This window comes from Trachypithecus francoisi, unplaced genomic scaffold (genome assembly GCF_009764315.1).
Source record: "Trachypithecus francoisi isolate TF-2019V2 unplaced genomic scaffold, Tfra_2.0 Lachesis_group12, whole genome shotgun sequence".
NCBI classification, from domain to species: Eukaryota; Metazoa; Chordata; class Mammalia; order Primates; family Cercopithecidae; genus Trachypithecus; species Trachypithecus francoisi.
In genome coordinates this window covers 4,565,700-4,584,639 of record NW_022681457.1, presented here as the reverse complement: position 1 = coordinate 4,584,639, position 18,940 = coordinate 4,565,700, and the positions used below count along the sequence as shown (strand labels likewise).

The 18,940-nt window shown below is 50.2% G+C and overlaps 1 protein-coding gene across 8 annotated transcripts in view; it reads right to left on the bottom strand.

Moving 5' to 3' along the window:
- TRPM4 (transient receptor potential cation channel subfamily M member 4) overlaps positions 1 to 18,940 on the bottom strand; it is a 53,036-nt gene that overhangs the window by 24,530 nt on the left and 9,566 nt on the right. For 5 of the 8 annotated variants that reach the window (XR_004440452.1, XR_004440451.1, XR_004440450.1 and 2 more), the window contains 9 exons: positions 18,612 to 18,792; positions 18,284 to 18,447; positions 17,608 to 17,791; positions 11,662 to 11,723; positions 11,331 to 11,522; positions 10,992 to 11,091; positions 4,240 to 4,352; positions 3,417 to 3,761; positions 3,108 to 3,242 (listed from right to left, as the gene is read on the bottom strand). Coding sequence is in view for 5 of the 8 variants with exons in the window: in XM_033223989.1 (XP_033079880.1) it covers positions 3,108 to 3,242; positions 3,417 to 3,761; positions 4,240 to 4,352; positions 10,992 to 11,091; positions 11,331 to 11,522; positions 11,662 to 11,723; positions 17,608 to 17,791; positions 18,284 to 18,447; positions 18,612 to 18,792 (1,476 nt within the window). In the remaining 3 variants the exon portion in view is untranslated. Of the gene's footprint in view, positions 1 to 3,107; positions 3,243 to 3,416; positions 3,762 to 4,239; positions 4,353 to 10,991; positions 11,092 to 11,330; positions 11,523 to 11,661; positions 11,724 to 17,607; positions 17,792 to 18,283; positions 18,448 to 18,611; positions 18,793 to 18,940 lie in introns of those variants that run through there. The other 3 variants (XM_033223991.1, XM_033223992.1, XM_033223993.1) reach the window with 2 other exon arrangements.

Sequence of the window (18,940 nt, the reverse complement as noted above, 5' to 3'; positions counted from 1 at the left end):
TAAACCCGGGACGCAGAGCTTGCAGTGAGCTGAGATCCAGCCACTGCGCTCCAGCCTGGGCGTCAGAGCCAGACTCTGTCTCAAAAAAAAAAAAAAAAAAAAAAGAGGCCATGAAAGGAAACACTTGGAGGGAATAAGGGCTTTGAAAAGCTTCCTTGTGTGCCAGGAAATTCAAAAGGCTAGATGCATGACTAGGGCTAGAGGCGTACTCAGAAAATACCAAAGAAAACCTGACGCTCTTATCTCTGCCTGAACTTTAGGCTCTGCACAAGCAGGAAGTGAAGACTAAAGCAGAACTGTAAACAGCGTGGCTAAGTATTGCAAGACTGCTTCACTACACAGCCATGGTGGGCCAGGCGCGGTGGCTCAAGCCTGTAATCCCAGCACTTCCAGGGACTTTCTTGTGTTTGCTTCTATGGTTCCAGGCATTTAAGGATATCTCTGTCAAGTCACTAGCAGACCACTAAGCTAACAGAAGAGGGGCTTCCATGGCCACACATGATAAAGAATACAGACTTTCCTAAAAAAAAAAAAAAGAGAGAGAGAGAGAATACAGACTTTTCTTCTAAAAAAAGTTTAGAGAAGTCACTAAACAGGGTGGGTATGGTGGCTCACGTCTATAATCCCTGCACTTTGGGAGGCCGAAGCAGGTGGATCACCTGAGGTCAGGAGTTTGAGACCAGCTTGGCTAGCATAGTGAAACCCCATCTCTACGAAAAATACAAAAATTAGCTGGGTGTGATGGTGCACACCTGTAATCCCAGCTACTTGGGAGGCTGAAGCAGGAGAATCGCTTAAACCTGGGAGGTGGAGCTTGCAGTGACCTGAGATTGCACCACCACACTCTAGCCTGGGCCACAGAGCGAGACTCCATCCCAAAACAACAACAAAAAAAAGAAAAAAGAAAAGTCACTAAACAAACAACAATGACCCACAGCAAGCAGCAGCCACAACAAACCCTGGAGGGAGGGCATAAGCTGATTTCCAGAGTTGCAACATTATCATATTCAAAATGTTCCACTTTTCAACAAAAAATTATGAGGCATGCAAAGAAACAAGACAATATGGTTCATATACTGGAAAAAAAAGAAATTAATAGAGACCAGCCACAGTGGCTCACACCTGTAATCCCAGCACTTTGGGAGGCCAAGGCAGGAAAATTGCTTGAGCCCAAAATTCAAGACCAGCTTGGGCAACATAGTAAGACCCCATCTCTGCAGATTTTTTTTTTTTTTTTTTGAGACGGAGTCTCGCTCTGTCGCCCAGCCTGGAGTGCAGTGGCCGGATCTCAGCTCACTGCAAGCTCCGCCTCCTGGGTTTACGCCATTCTCCTGCCTCAGCCTCCTGAGTAGCTGGGACTACAGGGGCCCGCTGCCTCGACCGGCTAGTTATTTGTATTTTTTAGTGGAAACGGGGTTTCACCGTGTTAGGCAGGACGGTCTCGATCTCCTGACCTCGTGATCCGCCCGTCTCGGCCTCCCAAAGTGCTGGGACTACAGGCTTGAGCCACCGCGCCCGGCCATGCAGATTTTTTTTAAATTAGCTTGTCATGTGGCCGGTAGACCCAACCACTCAGGAGGCTGAGGTGGGAAGATCGCTTGAGTCCAAGAAGGTCAAGTTTGCAGTGAACTCTGGTCACACCACTGCAGTCCAGCCTGAGTGACAGAATGAGACTCTGTCTCAACAACAACAAAAAAAAGAAAAAAAGAAAAGAAAGGAAAATAAATGAAATGAATAGAAATGAGTAGGAAAAATAAATAAATGAATAGAAACTATCCCTGCAGAAACTCAGACATTGAACTTACTAGACGAAGACTTTAAATAACCTGTCTTAAATATGCTCAAAGAGCTAAAGGAAATCATGAAAAAAGAACTAAAGGTAACCAGGAAAAAGATGTCTCACCACCTAGAGAATAAGAATACAGAGATAGAGGCAGTGTTTCCTGAAACTGGGTTAATTCTTTATAGAAATGTGAACACTGAATTTATTTTTTAAAAAATAATAAACATTAAAAAAATAAAAAATAAAAAACCAGAAAACATCTTATATGTACATAGGTCTTGAGTGAAGTGGCGCTTTTTTTTCCTGCTTTTTATAGAAGAGATTGAGAATGGTACTCTAATCAAAAATAAAGTTTTGTAGTGGGACCAGGGGAGAAAAAAAAAGAATATAGAGATAGAAATTACAGAAAGGAACCAAACAGAAACTCTGAAGCTAAAAAGCACAATAACTGAAACATAAAAACCACTAGAGGGACTCAACAGTAGATTCATAAAAAAGGCAAAATAAAGATCAGTGAATTTGAAGCTAAGTTCATTGAGATTATCCAGCTGAAGGAGAAAAAAGAAAAACAAAGGAAGGAAAATAAGTAGAGCCTAAGGGACTTGCAAGACACCATACAGAATACTAATACACACATAACGAGAGTCCAAAAGGAAAAGAAAGAGAGAAAGGGAAAGAAATAATATTTGAAGATATAATGTCCTAAAAACTTCCAAAATTTGATGAAAGACATAAGTCTACACATCCAGGAAGCTCAAGGAACTCCAAGTAAAATAAATTCAGAGAGATCCACACTGAGATATGTTATCAAAGGCCAAAACAAAGAGAGAATCTTGGCCGAACATGGTGGCACATGCCTGTAATCCCAGCATTTTCCGAAGCCAAAGCAGGCGGATCACTTGAGGTCAGCAGTCCAGCCTGGCTAACATGGTGAAACCCCATCTCTACTTAAAAAAAAAAAAAAAAACAAAAATTAGCCAGGCATGGTGGCAGGTGCCTGTAATCCCAGTTACTTGGGAGGCTGAGGCAGGAGAATTACTTGAACCTGGGAGACTGAGGTTGCAGTGAGCTAAGATCATGCCACTGCACTGCAGCCTGGGCAACAGAGCAAGACTCTGTCTTGAAAAGTAAAAGTATAAAATAATGCTTGATATGAGGGAGAGAAAAGAAAGAGGAAGCAGTTGGAGGCATATATCACGGATGGAGGATGGGGTGCCGGTCAGGTGATGTCAGGGGTCGGGGAATTGTATAGTAATTGTATGGTGAACGCTGGCATCCAGTGGCCTAAAGGACAGGGATGCAGGAGCGCCAAGTCAGCACTCACCATCTCCCAGAAGTACATGGCCATCTGTGCCCTGTTCAGCAGCAGCGCCCAAATAAGCAGGTCACTCCAGGGGGCCTGCCCGAGGTCAGCATCCAGTGAGAGCAGCGAGGTGGCCTTGTCCGAGAGCAGACCCGTCTGCCAGCAAAAGGAGGGGTGGTGAGGACTGGCCCCTCCCCAACACTGGCCACCACCAGCCCTGCTCCTGGTTTTGCCACACCCCTGCTCTGGCCACGCCCCATTCCTGATGTAATCCCGCCCCCAGGTCCTTCCCATGGAGAGGGGGCCCCCCCAGCTTTGCCCGGTCCTTACGCTCTCCCCGAAGCCCTGGCCTGGGTGAGGGTCCCAGGCGCCCCCGGAGGGGTACCTCGGCGCACACATCTTCCCCAGCAGCATCCTCAGCACATGCCCCACGTCAGGGAGCCGGGGCTCCGCAGCTCCCCCTTTTTGGGCTAGGGCTTTGGTGCCTGCGCTGTGGGACGCCTGGTCCAAAAGGTTGCGGATGAGCGAGTTTGGGGGCGCCGCGCCGTAGAGTTGGGCCAGGCGCATCGGGGTCAGAAAGCGGCCCAAGCTGAGGCCGTGGGAGATGAGCAAGCGCACGAACTCGGGCCGGTCATTCAGCAGGGCGTCCATGAGGGAGGCTTCGAGATGGAAGGACTGGTGGGGGTGGGATGAATGGGGGAAGAGATTAGCTCAAAGGTTAAGGACAAGAGACGGGGGTACAACGGTATGAGGGACAGATGGATGGATGGATGGATGGATGGCTTGATGGATGGATGGATGGATGGACGGACGGATGGACAAACGGATGGATGGATAAAATGGATGGATGGATGGATGGATGGATGGATGGATGGACGGACGGACAAATGGATGGATGGATAGATAAATAGATGAATGAACGGATGAATGGATAGATGGATGTACAGGGTGGAGAGATGGATAGATGGACAGAGGGATGGATGGGGAGGAAACATGTTGGAGCAGATGGACAATCAGAGATGGATGGGCAATTAAGGGAAGGCTGGACAGGCCATAATGGAAGGCAGGGTGAAAAGGTGTCTAAGAAGGCAGAGAGGGAGGATAGCACAGTCCCTTTGTCAGGATGCGCAACCCCCAGGCCCTGACCCCTCACCCGCCATTGGATGTCCCCCCGAAAGAGTTCACTCTGGGCAATGTCCACGCGGTTCCAAGCCACAGCCAAACGCAGCTCGTCCAGATAGGCTGAGGCCTCCGAGCTGCCGCAGGCTGGAAGGATTAGAGGGAGAGGGGGCAAGAAGTCAGGGGAGGAGGGACATCTTATGAATGTCTATTTTGCTTCTATTTTGCATGCCTTTTAAACTCTGCATAAAGGGGGTGCTACTGGGCAGAGTGTGGGGGTCTTTAAGTAGTCAGGTTATGATAAGCATAAGGTCATTTGGCTCAGGGCCAGAGCAGAGACCACTGGTTTACAGCCCCCAAGAAGAAAGAAAAGGAATCACTTAATCATTTAATATTTATTGAGGTATGTTACGGACCAAGCAGTGGAGAGAGAAATCGGATACAGTTCCTACCCTGAAGAAGCTGGTTCTATTGGGGGAAATATGCCACCCCAACACATAACTACCCTCAGAGTGCTCGGTGCCCTCAGAGGTGGGCATATAATATGATTAGGACCCAGAGGAGGATATGGTCACAGAGGTATAGAGTGGCCCAAGACAGCTCCCAGAGAATGTGTGTTGAGGTAGCACTTTGAAAGACCACCAGGATTGGGAAGTGTGCATCTAAGATAGGAAAAGGGCGTTCAAAGCAGCAGGCACAGCAGAAGCAAAGGCCTGGGTGCAAAAACAAAACAAACAAAAAAAACCACACAGCAGATGATGACAAATGTAAGTCGCTCTGATTTCTGAAACTTGGGGTATGTTGTGAGGGGAAAGAGGTGACAACAGCAGAAAATGAGACTGGAAAAAATCTGAACCTGAGAGGGACTCGGAGAGACCCTGGAGGTCACTAAAACAGCAAGAGAGAACAAGAAACCCTTAAAAATTTGATCCAGCTATTTAGTGGATCCAAACATGTACAGTCAATAGGGGCATGAAAAGTCCTGAAGGGCATTTGTTGTGACATGGAGTTAGGTTTCCTCTGCCTCCACTTGCTCTGTATCTATCTCCAAAACAAATTCATCTCATTCTGGTTGCTCCAAAAACTGGTACCACAGAAAGAGATAATCTCATGCAGTGGAGATGAGCAATGAGCTCTGGGGCAGGCAGACGTGGGTTCCAGTCCTCGGTCCACCAGTACCAGCTGAGTGACTTCAGGCAAGCCATTGAACCTTGGGAGCCTCGGTTTCCTCATCTATGAAATGGGAGATAGTGGCACCCCCTTCAGAGCACTGTAATCAATTACAGTAACTGTGGGAAGAAGTTCCACACTGTGGTGACTCTGCAGCTTGACCAGTGTAGCCTCTAAGGCTGTAGTTGAGGAAAGAGAGGCCCAGAAAGGCAGTCACATGTCTAGGGCCACATGGCTTTCTATGCTCTTTCAAAACCCACATGTCCATGTCCATTCAGAGCGGGCTTTTCTATGATTTTCTTTTTTTTTTTTTTTTTTTTGAGACGGAGTCTCGCTCTGTCGCCCAGGCTGGAGTGCAGTGGCCGGATCTCAGCTCACTGCAAGCTCCGCCTCCCAGGTTTACACCATTCTCCTGCCTCAGCCTCCCGAGTAGCTGAGACTACAGGCGCCCGCCACCTCGCCCGGCTAGTTTTTTCTATTTTTTAGTAGAGACGGGGTTTCACCGTGTTAGCCAGGATGGTCTCGATCTCCTGACCTCGTGATCCGCCCGTCTCGGCCTCCCAAAGTGCTGGGATTACAGGCTTGAGCCACCGCACCTGGCCTTCTATGATTTTCTATAATTCTAGGAAGCTCTCCTACTTCCCCCACAGTTTCAAAAGAAGCAAACAAAATTGTTTATTTATTTATTTATTTTTTGAGACGGAGTCTTACACTGTCGCAGGGGATGGTGTGCAGTGGCACAATCTCGGCTCACTGCAACCTCTGCCTCCCGGGTTCAAGCGATTACAGGCGCTGGCCACCACGCCCAGCCCGGCTAAATTTTTTTGTATTTTTAGTAGACATGGGGTTTCACTGTGTTGGCCAGGCTCGTCTTGAACTCCTGACCTCGTGATCTGCCCGCCTCAGCCTCCCAAAGTGCTGGGATTATTGATGTGAACCACAGCGCCTGGCCCAAAATCGTTTGTAATATTTTGCTTTATAGGCCGGGCGTGGTGGCTCACGCCTGCAATCCTAGCACTTTGGGAGGCCAAGGTGGGCGGATTGCTCGAGCTCAGGAGGTCGAGCCCAGCCTGGGTAGCACAGTGACACCCCGTCTCTGCTAAAATACAAAAAATTAGCCAGGCATGGTGGCGTGCATCTGTAGTCCCAGCTACTCGGGAGGCTGAGGCAGGAGAATCACTTGAACCCGGGAGGCAGAGGTTGCAGTGAGCCAAGATCGCATCACTGCATTCCAGCCCAGGTGACAGAGCAAGACTCCATCTTAAATAATGATAATAATAATAGGCTGGGCGCAGTGGCTCACGCCTGTAATCTCAGCACTTTGGGAGGCCGAGGTGGGCAAATCACCTGAGGTCAGGAGTTCGAGACCAGCCTGAACAACGTGGAGAAACACCACCTCTACTAAAAATACAAAATTAGCTGGGCGTGGTGGTGCACGCCTGTAATCCCAGCTACTTGGGACACTGAGGCAGAAGAATCACTTGAACCCAGGAGGTGGAGGTTGCGGTGCGCCGAGATCACATCATTGCACTCCAGCCTGGGCAACAAGAGCGAAATTCTGTCTCAGAAATAATAATAATAATACCTTGCTTTATATTCTGCCTTAATCTGGCACCATTTGTCACCTGGACACCCGACCCCGTCCCCACCTTGTCCCTTCATACTCACCATGTTCCATACTCAACTCAGTGTCTAACCTTCAAACCCATCTTCCCCACGTCCTTATCTCAGGCCCCTCTATCCACCCAGTCAATAAGACAGACCCCCAGGTACTGTCCTTGTCCCTTCCTGCCCCTCCCGTCTCACAGGCCATCAGCCTCCAAGTTCCAAGTCCCATGTCCAGCCTCCTGACTCTCTGCTGAGCCTCCCCTTCTGTCCCCCTGGCCCCAGCGGCAGCTCAAGCTTTGGCGCCCCCCCAACCACTGTCACTGCAGTCTCTTCTCTCCTCTCCACTCTGCCCCCACCCACTCCCAGAGGGTCTGTTTTTGTTTTTGTTTTTTGTGACAGGGTCTTCCTCTGTTACCCAGGCTGGAGTGTAGTGGCGCCATCACAGCTCACTTCAGCTTTGAGACGTCCTGGGCTCAAGCGATCCTCCTGCCTCAGCCTCCCAAGTAGCTGGAACTACAGGGACATAGTGCCATGCCCAGCTAATTTTTTATAGAAATGGGGGTCTCATTATGCTGCCCAGGCTCGTCTCAAACTCCTGGGTTCAAGTGAACCTCCTTCCTTGGCCTTCCAAAGTGCTGTAATTACAGGCATGAGCCTTCACACTTGGCCAGAGAGTCTTTTTTTTTTTTTTGAGACGGAGTCTCGTTCTGTCGCCCGGGCTGGAATGCAGTGGCCGGATCTCAGCTCACTGCAAGCTCCGCCTCCCGGGTTTATGCCATTCTCCTGCCTCAGCCTCCCGAGTAGCTGGGACTACAGGCGCCCGCCACCTCGCCCGGCTAGTTTTTTGTATTTTTTAATAGAGATGGGGTTTCACCGTATTAGCCAGGATGGTCTCGATCTCCTGACCTCGTGATCTGCCCGTCTCGGCCTCCCAAAGTGCTGGGATTACAGGCGTGAGCCACCGCGCCCGGCCCCAGAGAGTCTTTTTTATCCATACAACTGACCTTGGTCCTCTGCTGCCTCTCAAGGACAGCCTTTAGACCCTCTGCCTGGCATTTGAGGTCCTGGGTGGTTTGGCCCTACCCGCCTTACTGGCCTTGTCTCCAACAATCCCTTCATGCCAATGATACATACCAACCCTGCGAGCCTCTGACCTCTCTCCAAACATGCCCCTTCCTATGGGCTTGAGAATTATACAGACTCACATGAAAAGCCTGACCCCTGCTACTAGCCAGATGACCTTGGGCATGTGATTTTTCCTTTCTCTGAGCCTCAGTCTCTTCATCTGCAAAATGGAGTGATAATCCTTGCAGGCAGGGAAGGGAGATGAAGGGCAAAGGAGTATACCAACTGCCCAGCACTAGGCCTGCCTATGCGAGACTCTTAAGAAGCATTCATGGGCCGGGGGCGGTGGCTCATGCTTGTAATCCCAGCACTTTGGGAGGCCGAGGTGGGCAGATCACGAGGTCAGGAGGTCAAGACCATTCTGGCCAACACGGTAAAACCCCGTCTCTACTAAAAATACGAACATTAGCCAGGTGTGGTGGCGGGCACCTGTAGTCCCAGCTTCTCCGGAGGCTGAGGCAGGAGAATCGCTTGAACCTGGGAGGTGGAGCTTGCAGTGAGCCGAGATTGCGCCACTGTACTCCAGCCTGGGCGACAGAGCGAGACTCCATCTCAAAAAAAAAAAACAAAAACAAAAACAAAAAAAGACCTTGCCCCTTCTTTCTTGCTGAAATTCCATCCATTCAACTCTGCTATCCCCAGGCCTATCAGCCATCTACAGTTCCCCCAGTGGACTGCGATCACTTACATGCTCCTTCTGGGCTTACAACACCACCCCCGCAAACCACATCTTACAGAGCTGCCTTATTTTCTCTCAGGAGGCTGCTGAGTTAAATTCCGCAGAGTGAATCAGATTTGCCCACTGAGAGTCACCTTATACTGAAGGATGTGCCCCCAGAGGAAATGGAATCATATTAAGACGAGATCCCTCTTACTGGGCCCCCACCAGGGACCAGGCACAACTCATACCTTGCCTTGGAGGCTTATAACACTCCTGCAAGATACTATCATCACTTTCCACAGAGAGAAACTGGGGCTCAGAGAGGGGAAGCTGCTTTCTCAAGACCACACAGCAAGAAAGAGGCCAAGCTGGTTTGTTTCTTTTTGCTTGTTGGTTTGTTTCTTTTTGAGACAGAGTCTCGCTCTGTCGCCCAGGCTGAAATGCAGTGGTAACCCCAGCACTTTGGGAGACTGAGGCGGGAGGATCAGTTGAGGCCAGGAGTTCACGACCAGCGTGGGCAACAGAGCAAGACCTCGTCTGTACCAAAAAAAAAAAAAAAATTTTTTTTAATTTACCAGTGTAGTGGCGGGCAGGTGTGTTCCCAGCTACTCAGAAGGCTGAGGTAGGAGGATCACTTGAGCCTGGGAGGTTGAGGCTGCAATGAGCCATGATCACACCACTATACTCCAGATTGGCCTACAGAGCAAGACCCTGTCTCAATAAATAAATAAATAAACCCCACCCCAGCCTCTTCCAGGTGGGTATTATGCTTCCCCGCCTTGGTTTTCATCATTCCATCCTCCAAGCTGCCATTTCTAGTGAAATATCTGGACTTCCTCAGAGGGAGACAGTGTTTTGGTTCATGTCTAGACAGAGTGCTTCACGCATATTGGAAGCATATAGGGAAGGAAGAACGGGTGGGTGGATGGATAGATGGAAGAACAGTTGGATGGATGAATGACAAGATGGAGGGGAAGGCCAGGCGCAGTGGCTCAAACCTGTAATCCCAGCACTTTGGGAGGCCGAGACGGGCGGATCACGAGGTCAGGAGATCGAGACCATCCTGGCTAACATGGTGTAAACCCTGTCTCTACTAAAAAAATACAAAAAACTAGCCGGGCGAGGTGGCGGGCGCCTGTAGTCCCAGCCACTCGGGAGGCTGAGGCAGGAGAATGGCATAAACCCGGGAGGCGGAGCTTGCAGTGAGCTGAGGTCTGGCCACTGCACTCCAGCCTCGGCGACAGAGTGAGACTCCGTCTCAAAAAAAAAAAAAAGAAAAGAAAAGATGGAGGGGTAGATGGGTAAATGGATGAAAGATTAATGGATGGAGGAATGAGTGGATGAAATTGTCAGTGGATGTGTGGACGGACAGGTGAGAAGAGGCATGGATGGAGGAATGAGTGGATGGAATTCTTAGGAATTGCCAGTGGATGTGTGGATGGACAGGTGAGAAGATGGACAGATGGAAGAATGAGTGGATGGAATTGTTCGTGGATGTGTGGACAGACAGGTGAGAAGATGGATGGATGGAGGAATGAGTGTATGGAAGAATGAGTGGATGGAATTGTCCATGGATGTGTGGACAGACAGGTGAGAAGATGGATGAATGGAGGAATGAGTGGATGGAAGAATGAGTGGATGGAATTGTCCATGGATGTGTGGACAGACAGGTGAGAAGATGGATGGATGGAGGAATGAGTGGACGGAATTGTCCATGGATGTGTGGACAGACAGGTGAGAAGATGGATGGATGGAGGAATGAGTGGATGGAAGAATGAGTGGATGCAATTGTCCATGGATGTGTGGACAGACAGGTGAGAAGATGGATGAATGGAGGAATGAGTGGATGGAATTCTCAGGAATTGTTGGTGGATGTGTGGATGGACAGGTGAAAGGATGGATGGATGAAAGAATGACAGATGACTGGAAGGATGGGTAGGTAAAGAGATGGAAAGATCGACCTGTACATATGGATGGATGGCTGGAAAGATGAAAGAATGGCTGGATGGATCCCATAGAGGAAAGCAGATGCTGGAACATAATGGAAGTATCCGGGAAAACTACCCAAATAGCACCATGCAAAGCCCCAAAGGGGAAAGATATTAAGAGGGGTAAAGGGGGCATGGGCCTTGGATTAGAGAGGGTGGATGAAGTGCCCAGGCCAGGAAAGGTGTCCAAGGTTGAACTGAGAGAGGGGGAGGACTGGAGGGTACAACTTTTACCCTTCACAAGGGCCTTCAAAACTATGGTCTCGAATTCCTCAGACCCATCCTCAGAAGAATAGACTGTCAGGAGCTCCTTCCGGGTCATAATCCTCTCCACCTGTGGAATAGCCAGTTCTGGATCCCTAGTCCAGCTCCATCCCCAGCTCCTGTTGGGCCCCGTCCAAAGGGATAGAGGAGGCCATTCCCCCCCAGGACCTAATAGTCTAGGTGCCCAGAACCCTCTACTCCTGGAACCTGGAAGTCCAGGCCCCCAGCCCCTCCTCCCTCAGACCCAGGAGCCCAAGTCCCCAGTTCCCTCCCATCTCAGGATCCAGAGTTGGGCCCCCAGTGTCATACCTGGGCCTGCAGGACCTCAGGGTCCCCTTTGGGAAAGAAACGCCTGATTCGATCCCGGGCTTCGCCTTGCCTGGCTCCCCCACTCCCTGGGGCCAGAGTGTCTTCCAGGGTCTCCGCCAGGCAGTCCGCAGCTCCCCCAGAGCCGGCCACGAGGAGACAGGGGAGCTGAGCCTGGGTGGCGTTCTCTATTTGCTACAGGATAAAGGAGAGAGTCACGTCAGAGAAGGCTACGCAGAGTCAGACTCCCAGACCCTCCCTATGACTCAGGACCCAGGAGTCCTAGCCCCCAACTCTCCTTCCCCCTTAGATCCAGGCATCCAGGCCCCTGTACCGTCAACATCTTCTCATCACCATCGATCAGGAGGAGCAGGACAGGGATGTCAATTCCAGTCCCTGAGGCAAGAAGAGAAGGGGGCTTGATTACCTCCCATCAGCCTTTGCTGGAGATAGGAGAAAACCACATATCCCAGGAGTCCCTGGGGCAAATATCAGCCTTGTCCTAATCTTCTGTTCAGAGGCTCATTGGAATTGTCATTTCTTTTTTTACTTAATTATGTATTTATTTTAGAAATGAGCGTCTTGCTGTGTTGGCCAGGGTGGTCTCAAACTCCTGGCCTCAAGCAATCCTCCCAACTTGGCCTCCCAAAGCGCTGGGATTACAGGCATGAGCCACCGCACCAGCCTAACTTTTGAAACAGGGTGTCACTCTATCACCCAGGCTGGAGTGCAGGGCCATGATCACACCTCACTGCAGTCTTGATCCTCCTACTTTAGCCTTCTAAGCAGCTGGGACGACAGGCATGCACCACCATGCCCAGCTAACTTTTTAATTTTTGGTAGAGACGGAGGTCTTGCCATCTTGCCCAGGCTGGTCTCGAACTCCTGGACTCAAGGGATCCTCCCACCTTGGCCTCCCAAAGTGCTGGAATTACAGCTGTGAGCCAGCGTGCCCGGCCAGAATTGTCATGTCTTTGAACACTTCAGGAGGGAGCTAGATTTTGAAGACAGTAATGCTTAACTTCCCCGGGGAGGAGGGTGCTGAGGACCTGGACTCCTGAGTCCCTGAATGAGGCAGGTGTTTCTTGCATGAGTCAGTCCTGTAATTGATTAACCATCAGGAGCCAGAGTGAGTGAAAGTTCAAACAGAAAGTAAAGGAAATGAAAATAGAAAGGGCTATCCAAACACAATATAGATATGTACTAAAATCCAATTGCACCATAAAGATAAGATTATACTAACTCTATTCCCATTAAAATTAGAAACTAGGCCAGGCGAGGTGGATTACCTGAGGTCAGGAGTTCAAAACCAGCCTGACCAACATGGTGAAACCTCATCTCTACTAAAAATACAAACATTAGGCCGGGCATGGTGGCTCACGCCTGTAATCCCAGCACTTTGGGAGGCTGAGGTGGGCAGATCACGAGGTCAGGAGTTCGAGACCAGCCTGACCAACATCATAAAACTCCATCTCTACTAAACATACAAAAATTAGCTGGGCATAGTGGCACATGCTTGTAGTCCCAGCTACTCAGGAGTTTGAGGCAGGAGAATCGCTTGAACCCAGGAGGCGGAGGTTGCAGTGAGCTGAGATCGTGCCCCTGTACTCTAGCCTGGGCGACAGAGCGAGACTCCATCTCAAAAAAACACGAAAATTTGCCAGGCATTGTGCCACATGCCTGTGGTCCCAGATACTCAGGAGGCTGAGGCAGGAGAATCACTTGAGCCCAGGAGGCAGAGGCTGCAGTGAGCTGTGATTGCACCACTGCACTCCAGCCTGGGCGACAGAGAGACCCTTTTTCAAAAAGAAAGAAAGAAAGAAAGAAAGAAAGAAAGAAAGAAAGAAAGAAGAAAGAAAGAAAGAAAGAAAGAAAGAAAGAAAGAAAGAAAGAAAGAAAGAAAGAAAGAAAGAAAGAAAATTATGAGATACCTGGGAATTAATTCATCCAGAAAGGCACAGGATATTTATGAGGAATCTTACAAATTTTATTTAAGGACAGGTCTAATAAATGGAAAAACTAACAGTAAGTCAACTTGTCACAAATTAACATATAAATTCAATATAGCCTGGAGAAAGAGGGAGGTTAAGAGGAGGTCTGGAGGTGTTTACCCTATTTTGAATGGAACAGAATCATTTTAAACTTCATATGGAAAAACAAGTGTCAGAGAAGAGCCAAGAAATTGTTCAGAAAGGACAGTGAGAAGGAGCTTTCATTAACACATATTATTTATTTATTTATTTATTTTTTATTTTTTTATTTTTTTTGAGACGGAGTCTTGCTCTGTCACCCAGGCTGGAGTGCAGTGGCCGGATCTCAGCTCACTGCATGCTCTGCCTCCTGGGTTTACGCCATTCTCCTGCCTCAGCCTCCCGAGTAGCTGGGACTACAGGCGCCCGCCACCACGCCCGGCTAGTTTTTTGTATTTTTTAGTAGAGACGGGGTTTCACCGGGTTAGCCAGGATGGTCTCGATCTCCTGACCTCGTGATCCGCCCGTCTCGGCCTCCCAAAGTGCTGGGATTACAGGCTTGAGCCACCGCGCCCGGCCTTATTTATTTATTTTTATGATTGAGACAGGGTCTCACTCTGTCACCCAGGCTGGAGTGCAGTGATACCATCTCGGCTCACTGCAGCCTCCACTTCCTGAGCTCAAGCGATCCTCCCACCTCAGCCTCCCCAGTAGCTGGGACTACAGGCATGTGCCACCATGCCTGGCAATTTATTTTTATTTTTATTTTTGTAGAGATGGAGTTTCATTATGTTGCCAGGCTGGTCTTGAATTCCTGAGTTCAAGTGATCCACCCGCCTTGGCCTCCTAAAGTGCTGGATTACAGGCGTGAGCCACCACACCTGGCCTTAAAACATCTTTAAACTGCTGTAATCAAAGCATAGTTTGGCCCCAGGAATATATAAGTAGAGAAAAAAAAAGTTTTCAAAACGGATTTCTACAGATAAAGGATCTGAATACGCAACCACAAGAATTCCATTCAGCTAGGAAAGGATGGTTTATTAAATGGTCATAAGGCCGGGAGCGGTGGCTCAAGCCTGTAATCCCAGCACTTTGGGAGGCCGAGACGGGCGGATCACGAGGTCTGGAGATCGAGACCATCCTGGTTAACACGGTGAAACCCCATCTCTACTAAAAAAAATACAAACAAATTAGCCGGGCGAGGTGGCGGGTGCCTGTAGTCCCAGCTACTCAGGAGGCTGAGGCAGGAGAATGGCATAAACCCGGGAGGCGGAGCTTGCAGTGAGCTGAGATCCGGCCACTGCACTCCAGCCTGGGCGACAGAGCAAGACTCCATCTCAACAAAAAAAAATAAAATAAAATAAAAATAAATGGTCCTAAAGAAAACATAGCTTCTCCTTTGGATGAACAGAAATATAGACTCCTGACCTCAAAATATGTAAAAAATCATTTCCAGATGGATTAAAGGTTTAAATATAAAACTAAGAGATATTAAAAGACGACTTACGAGAATATTTGTCTTGGAGTGGGATGAGCCTTTCTAAGACAGGCAGCCAAGGGGTTATAAAAGAGACAAAAGCTATATCTAACCCCATAAAAATCATAGGATTTTTTTATAGCAATAGACACCATATAAAAGTCGCTTTTTACATTTTGTTGCTGGGCGCAATGGCTTATGCCTGTAATCCCAGCATTTTGGGAGGCCAAGGTGGGTGGATCGCTTGAGCTCAGGAGTTTGAGACCAGCCTGGGCAACATGGCAAAATCCCGCTTCTACCAAAACCACAAAAAATTAGCTGGGCGTGGTGTGGTGATGTGCACCCGTGGTTCTAGCTACTCGGGAAGCTGAGGTGGAAGGATTCCTTGAGCCCAGGACGCGGAGATTGCAGTGAGCCAAGATCACACCACTGCACCACTGCACTCCGGCCTGGGTGACAGAGTGAGACCCTATCTCAAAAAAAAAAAAAAAAAAAAAAAAGACCTTTTATTTAGCATCATTTGTAGTGTCAAACATTAGTAAACCTTAGATATCCATAAACTGGGAATTTTTTTAATTTTTTTAAACTGTAATCCCATGAAAGATTCGATTGAGGAATTTTTTTTTTTTTTTAGAGGAAGTCTCACTCTGTCGCCCAGGCTGGAGTGCAGTGGCATGATCTCCGCTCACTGTAACCTCCACCTCCCAGGTTCAAGTGATTCTCCTGCCTCAGCTTCCCAAGTAGCTGGGATAACAGACGCGCGGCACCATGCCTGGTTAATTGTTTGTATTTTTAGTAGAGATGGGGTTTCACCATGTTGGCCAGGCTGGTCTCGAACCCCTGACATCAGGTGATCTGCCTGCCTCAGTCTCCCACAGTGCTGGGATTACAGGCGTGAGCCACTGCACCTGGCCTTAGATTGGGGAAATTTTTAAATAACAGATGGGGACAGGCACGGTGGCTCATGCCTGTAATCTCAGTACTTTGGGAGGCCAAGGTTGGTGGACCACTTTAGCCTAGGAGTTCAAGACTGGCCTGGGCTACATAGAGAGACCTCACCTCTACAAAGAATACAAAAATTAGCTCAGTGTGATGGCATGTGCCTGTTGTCCCAGTTACTCAGGAGGCTGAGGTGGGAGGATCACCTGACCTGGGGAGGTTGAGATTACAGTGAGCCATGATTGTGCCATTGCACACAGCCTGGGTGACAGTGAGGCCCAGTCTCAAACAAAGAAAAAGGAAAGGGTACATCCTTACTAAGGAAGATCAGACAGCAATTAGGAGAAGAAGCAAGACAGAGAAGTTTAAACCTAAAAAGATGGTCATGAAAAATGTGTAGGCCGGGTGCAATGGCTCATGCCTGTAATCACAGGACTTTGGGATGCCAAGGTGGGCAGATCACCTGAAGTCAGGAGTTCGAGACCAGCCTGGCCAACATGGTGAAATCCCATCTCTACTAAAAATACAAAAATTAACTGGTGTGGTAGCGGGAATCTGTAATCCTGGCTACTCAGGAGGCTGAGGCAGGAGAATTGCTTGAACCCAGAAGGCAGAGGCTGCAGTGAGCCGAGATCGCGCCACTACACTCCAGCCTGGGCAACAGAGCAAGACTCCGTCTCAAGATAAAAAATGCATCAAGCTGTCCCCTTCATGCATTTTTCTGTATGCATGAGAGATTTCAAAATAAAGTCTGTTTGTTTGTTTGTTCTTTTGAGATGGAGTCTTGCTCTGTCGCCCAGGCTGGAATGCAGGGGCTTGATCTTGGTTCACTGCAACCTCCACCTCCCGGGTTCAAGCAATTCTCTTGCCTTAGCCTCCCAAGTAGCTGGGCTTACAGGCACACGACACCACAACTGGCTACTTTTTTAAAATTTTTTATTCTTTATTATTATTATTATTATATTATTATTATTATTTGGTAGAGACAAGGTCTTGCTCTGTTACCCAGGCTGGTCTTGAATTCCTGGCCTCAAGCAATCCTTCCACCTGGGCCTCCCAAATTGTTGGGATTACTGATGTGAGCTACCTCACTCCCAGAGAGAGGTTTTTTTTTTTTTTCTTTTTGTTTGTTTGTTTTTAATTAATTAATTTTTTTTGAGATGGAGTCTTGCTCTGTCGCCCACGCTGGAGTGTGGTGGCGCCATCTCGGCTCACTGCAAGCTCCGCCTCCCGGGTTCACGCCATTCTCCCGCCTCAGCCTCCCGAGTAGCTGGGACTACAGGCACCCGCCACCACGCCCAGCTAATTTTTTGTATTTTTAGTAGAGACAGGGTTTCACCGTGTTAGCCAGGATGGTCTCGATCTCCTGACCTCGTGATCCACCTGCCTCGGCTTCCCAAAGTGCTGGGATTACAGGCGTGAGCCACCGCGCCCGGCCTCAGAGGTTTTTAAAAACATGAATAATGGCCGGGCGCGGTGGCTCAAGCCTGTAATCCCAGCACTTTGGGAGGCCGAGGCGGGCGGATCACGAGATCAGGAGATCGAGACCCTCCTGGCTAACACGGTGAAACCCCGTCTCTACTAAAAATACAAAAAACTAGCCGGGCGAGGTGGCGGGCGCCTATAGTCCCAGCTACTCGGAGGCTGAGGCGGGAGAATGGCGGGAACCTGGGAGGCGGAGCTTGCAGTGAGCCGAGATCGCGCCACTGCACTCCAGCCTGGGCGACACAGCGAGACTCCGTCTCAAAAAATAAAAATAAAAATAAAAACATGAATAATGATGGGGAAAGACACTTAACCATAGGTAATTCCCCAAATTTCGGCCAGACCAAACTACTGGAATCTTGAGCACTGGGGTCGTGGGTTGTGGGTCACGGTTCAAGAAGCCACTCACCTCCCACGCCCGTCTTCTGCTGTGAGATGTAGGACTCCAGGCGCAAGCGGAAGCGGCTCTCGCCCCCCAGGCGGCAGTGCGTGCCGTCGTCCACCAGGAAGAAGGCCGAGTAGTTGTAGTCCAGGGGAAACTGGACCCCGTCCTCCGGGTCGCCATGCCACCGGTACCTCGCAGGGAACGAGCCCTAGGGGAAAAATGGCCAGACCAGGGCGTCTCCTCATCAGGGCCAGGACAGACACAAGCCCCTCCTCCTCCCTCAGACCCAGGGGTCCGGGCCCCTCCTCCTCCCTCAGACCCAGGGGTGCGGGCCCCTCCTCCTCCCTCAGACCCAGGGGTGCGGGCCCCTCCTCCTCCCTCAGACCCAGGGGTCCGGGCCCCTCCTCCTCCCTCAGACCCAGGGGTGCGGGCCCCTCCTCCTCCCTCAGACCCAGGGGTCGGGCCCCTCCTCCTCCCTCAGACCCAGGGGTGCGGGCCCCTCCTCCTCCTCAGACCCAGGGGTCGGGCCCCTCCTCCTCCCTCAGACCCAGGAGTCCAGATCCCCAGCCCCTCCTCCCTCAGACTCAGGCCCCCAGCCCCTCCTCCCTCAGACCCAGGAATCCAGGCCCCCAGCCTCTCCTTCCTCAGACTTCAGGAACCCAGGCCTCCAGTCCCTTTTTTCCAAGTCCCTGGGTTGTACCTTGGGGTTGGTGAGGGTGTCTCTATTCCGGACCACACCCCAGGGGGCCACGCCCATGGCCACCACCTTGGTGCCCCCAGTGCTGGCTGTCTGATGGTCCCGCACAGCCACACCAACATGCCGGCCGATGCCCGTGTGCAGACCCCCAGTGACAATCCAGGCTCCTACGCAGACGCCGAGGAACACGCAGAGGCAGAGGGAGAAAAACCAAGAGTAAGACAGAGACACACACACAGAGACTGGGTGGCGGGGGAGGCCACCCAGAGTAGTGGGGGAGATGGCAGGCAGGCCAAGGCCCGGGAGACAGCCCCCACCCACCCTCGGTCACCTGTGCTCTGGGCAGCCCGCACCAGCCCACGACGCAGCAGGTCCTGCAGCCAGGTCTGGAGGACGGGGCCCCCCGACCCCCCCAGCACTGACACCACCAGGTTCGGGGCACGGAAGCCCCACGTGCGTGTGACCAGACTATAAACTGTAGCTGGATCCGTTCGGTCAGAGAGCCGGAGGAACTGTGGACACATGGAAGCGGGGGACACAGGGAGGGGGACAGAGACCCAGACAGATGGGGACAGAGACCCAGAGAGAGAAAGAGACAGACTCAAGAGAGAGAAAGAGACAGAGACCCAGAGAGACAAGGATAGAGACCCGAGAGAGAAA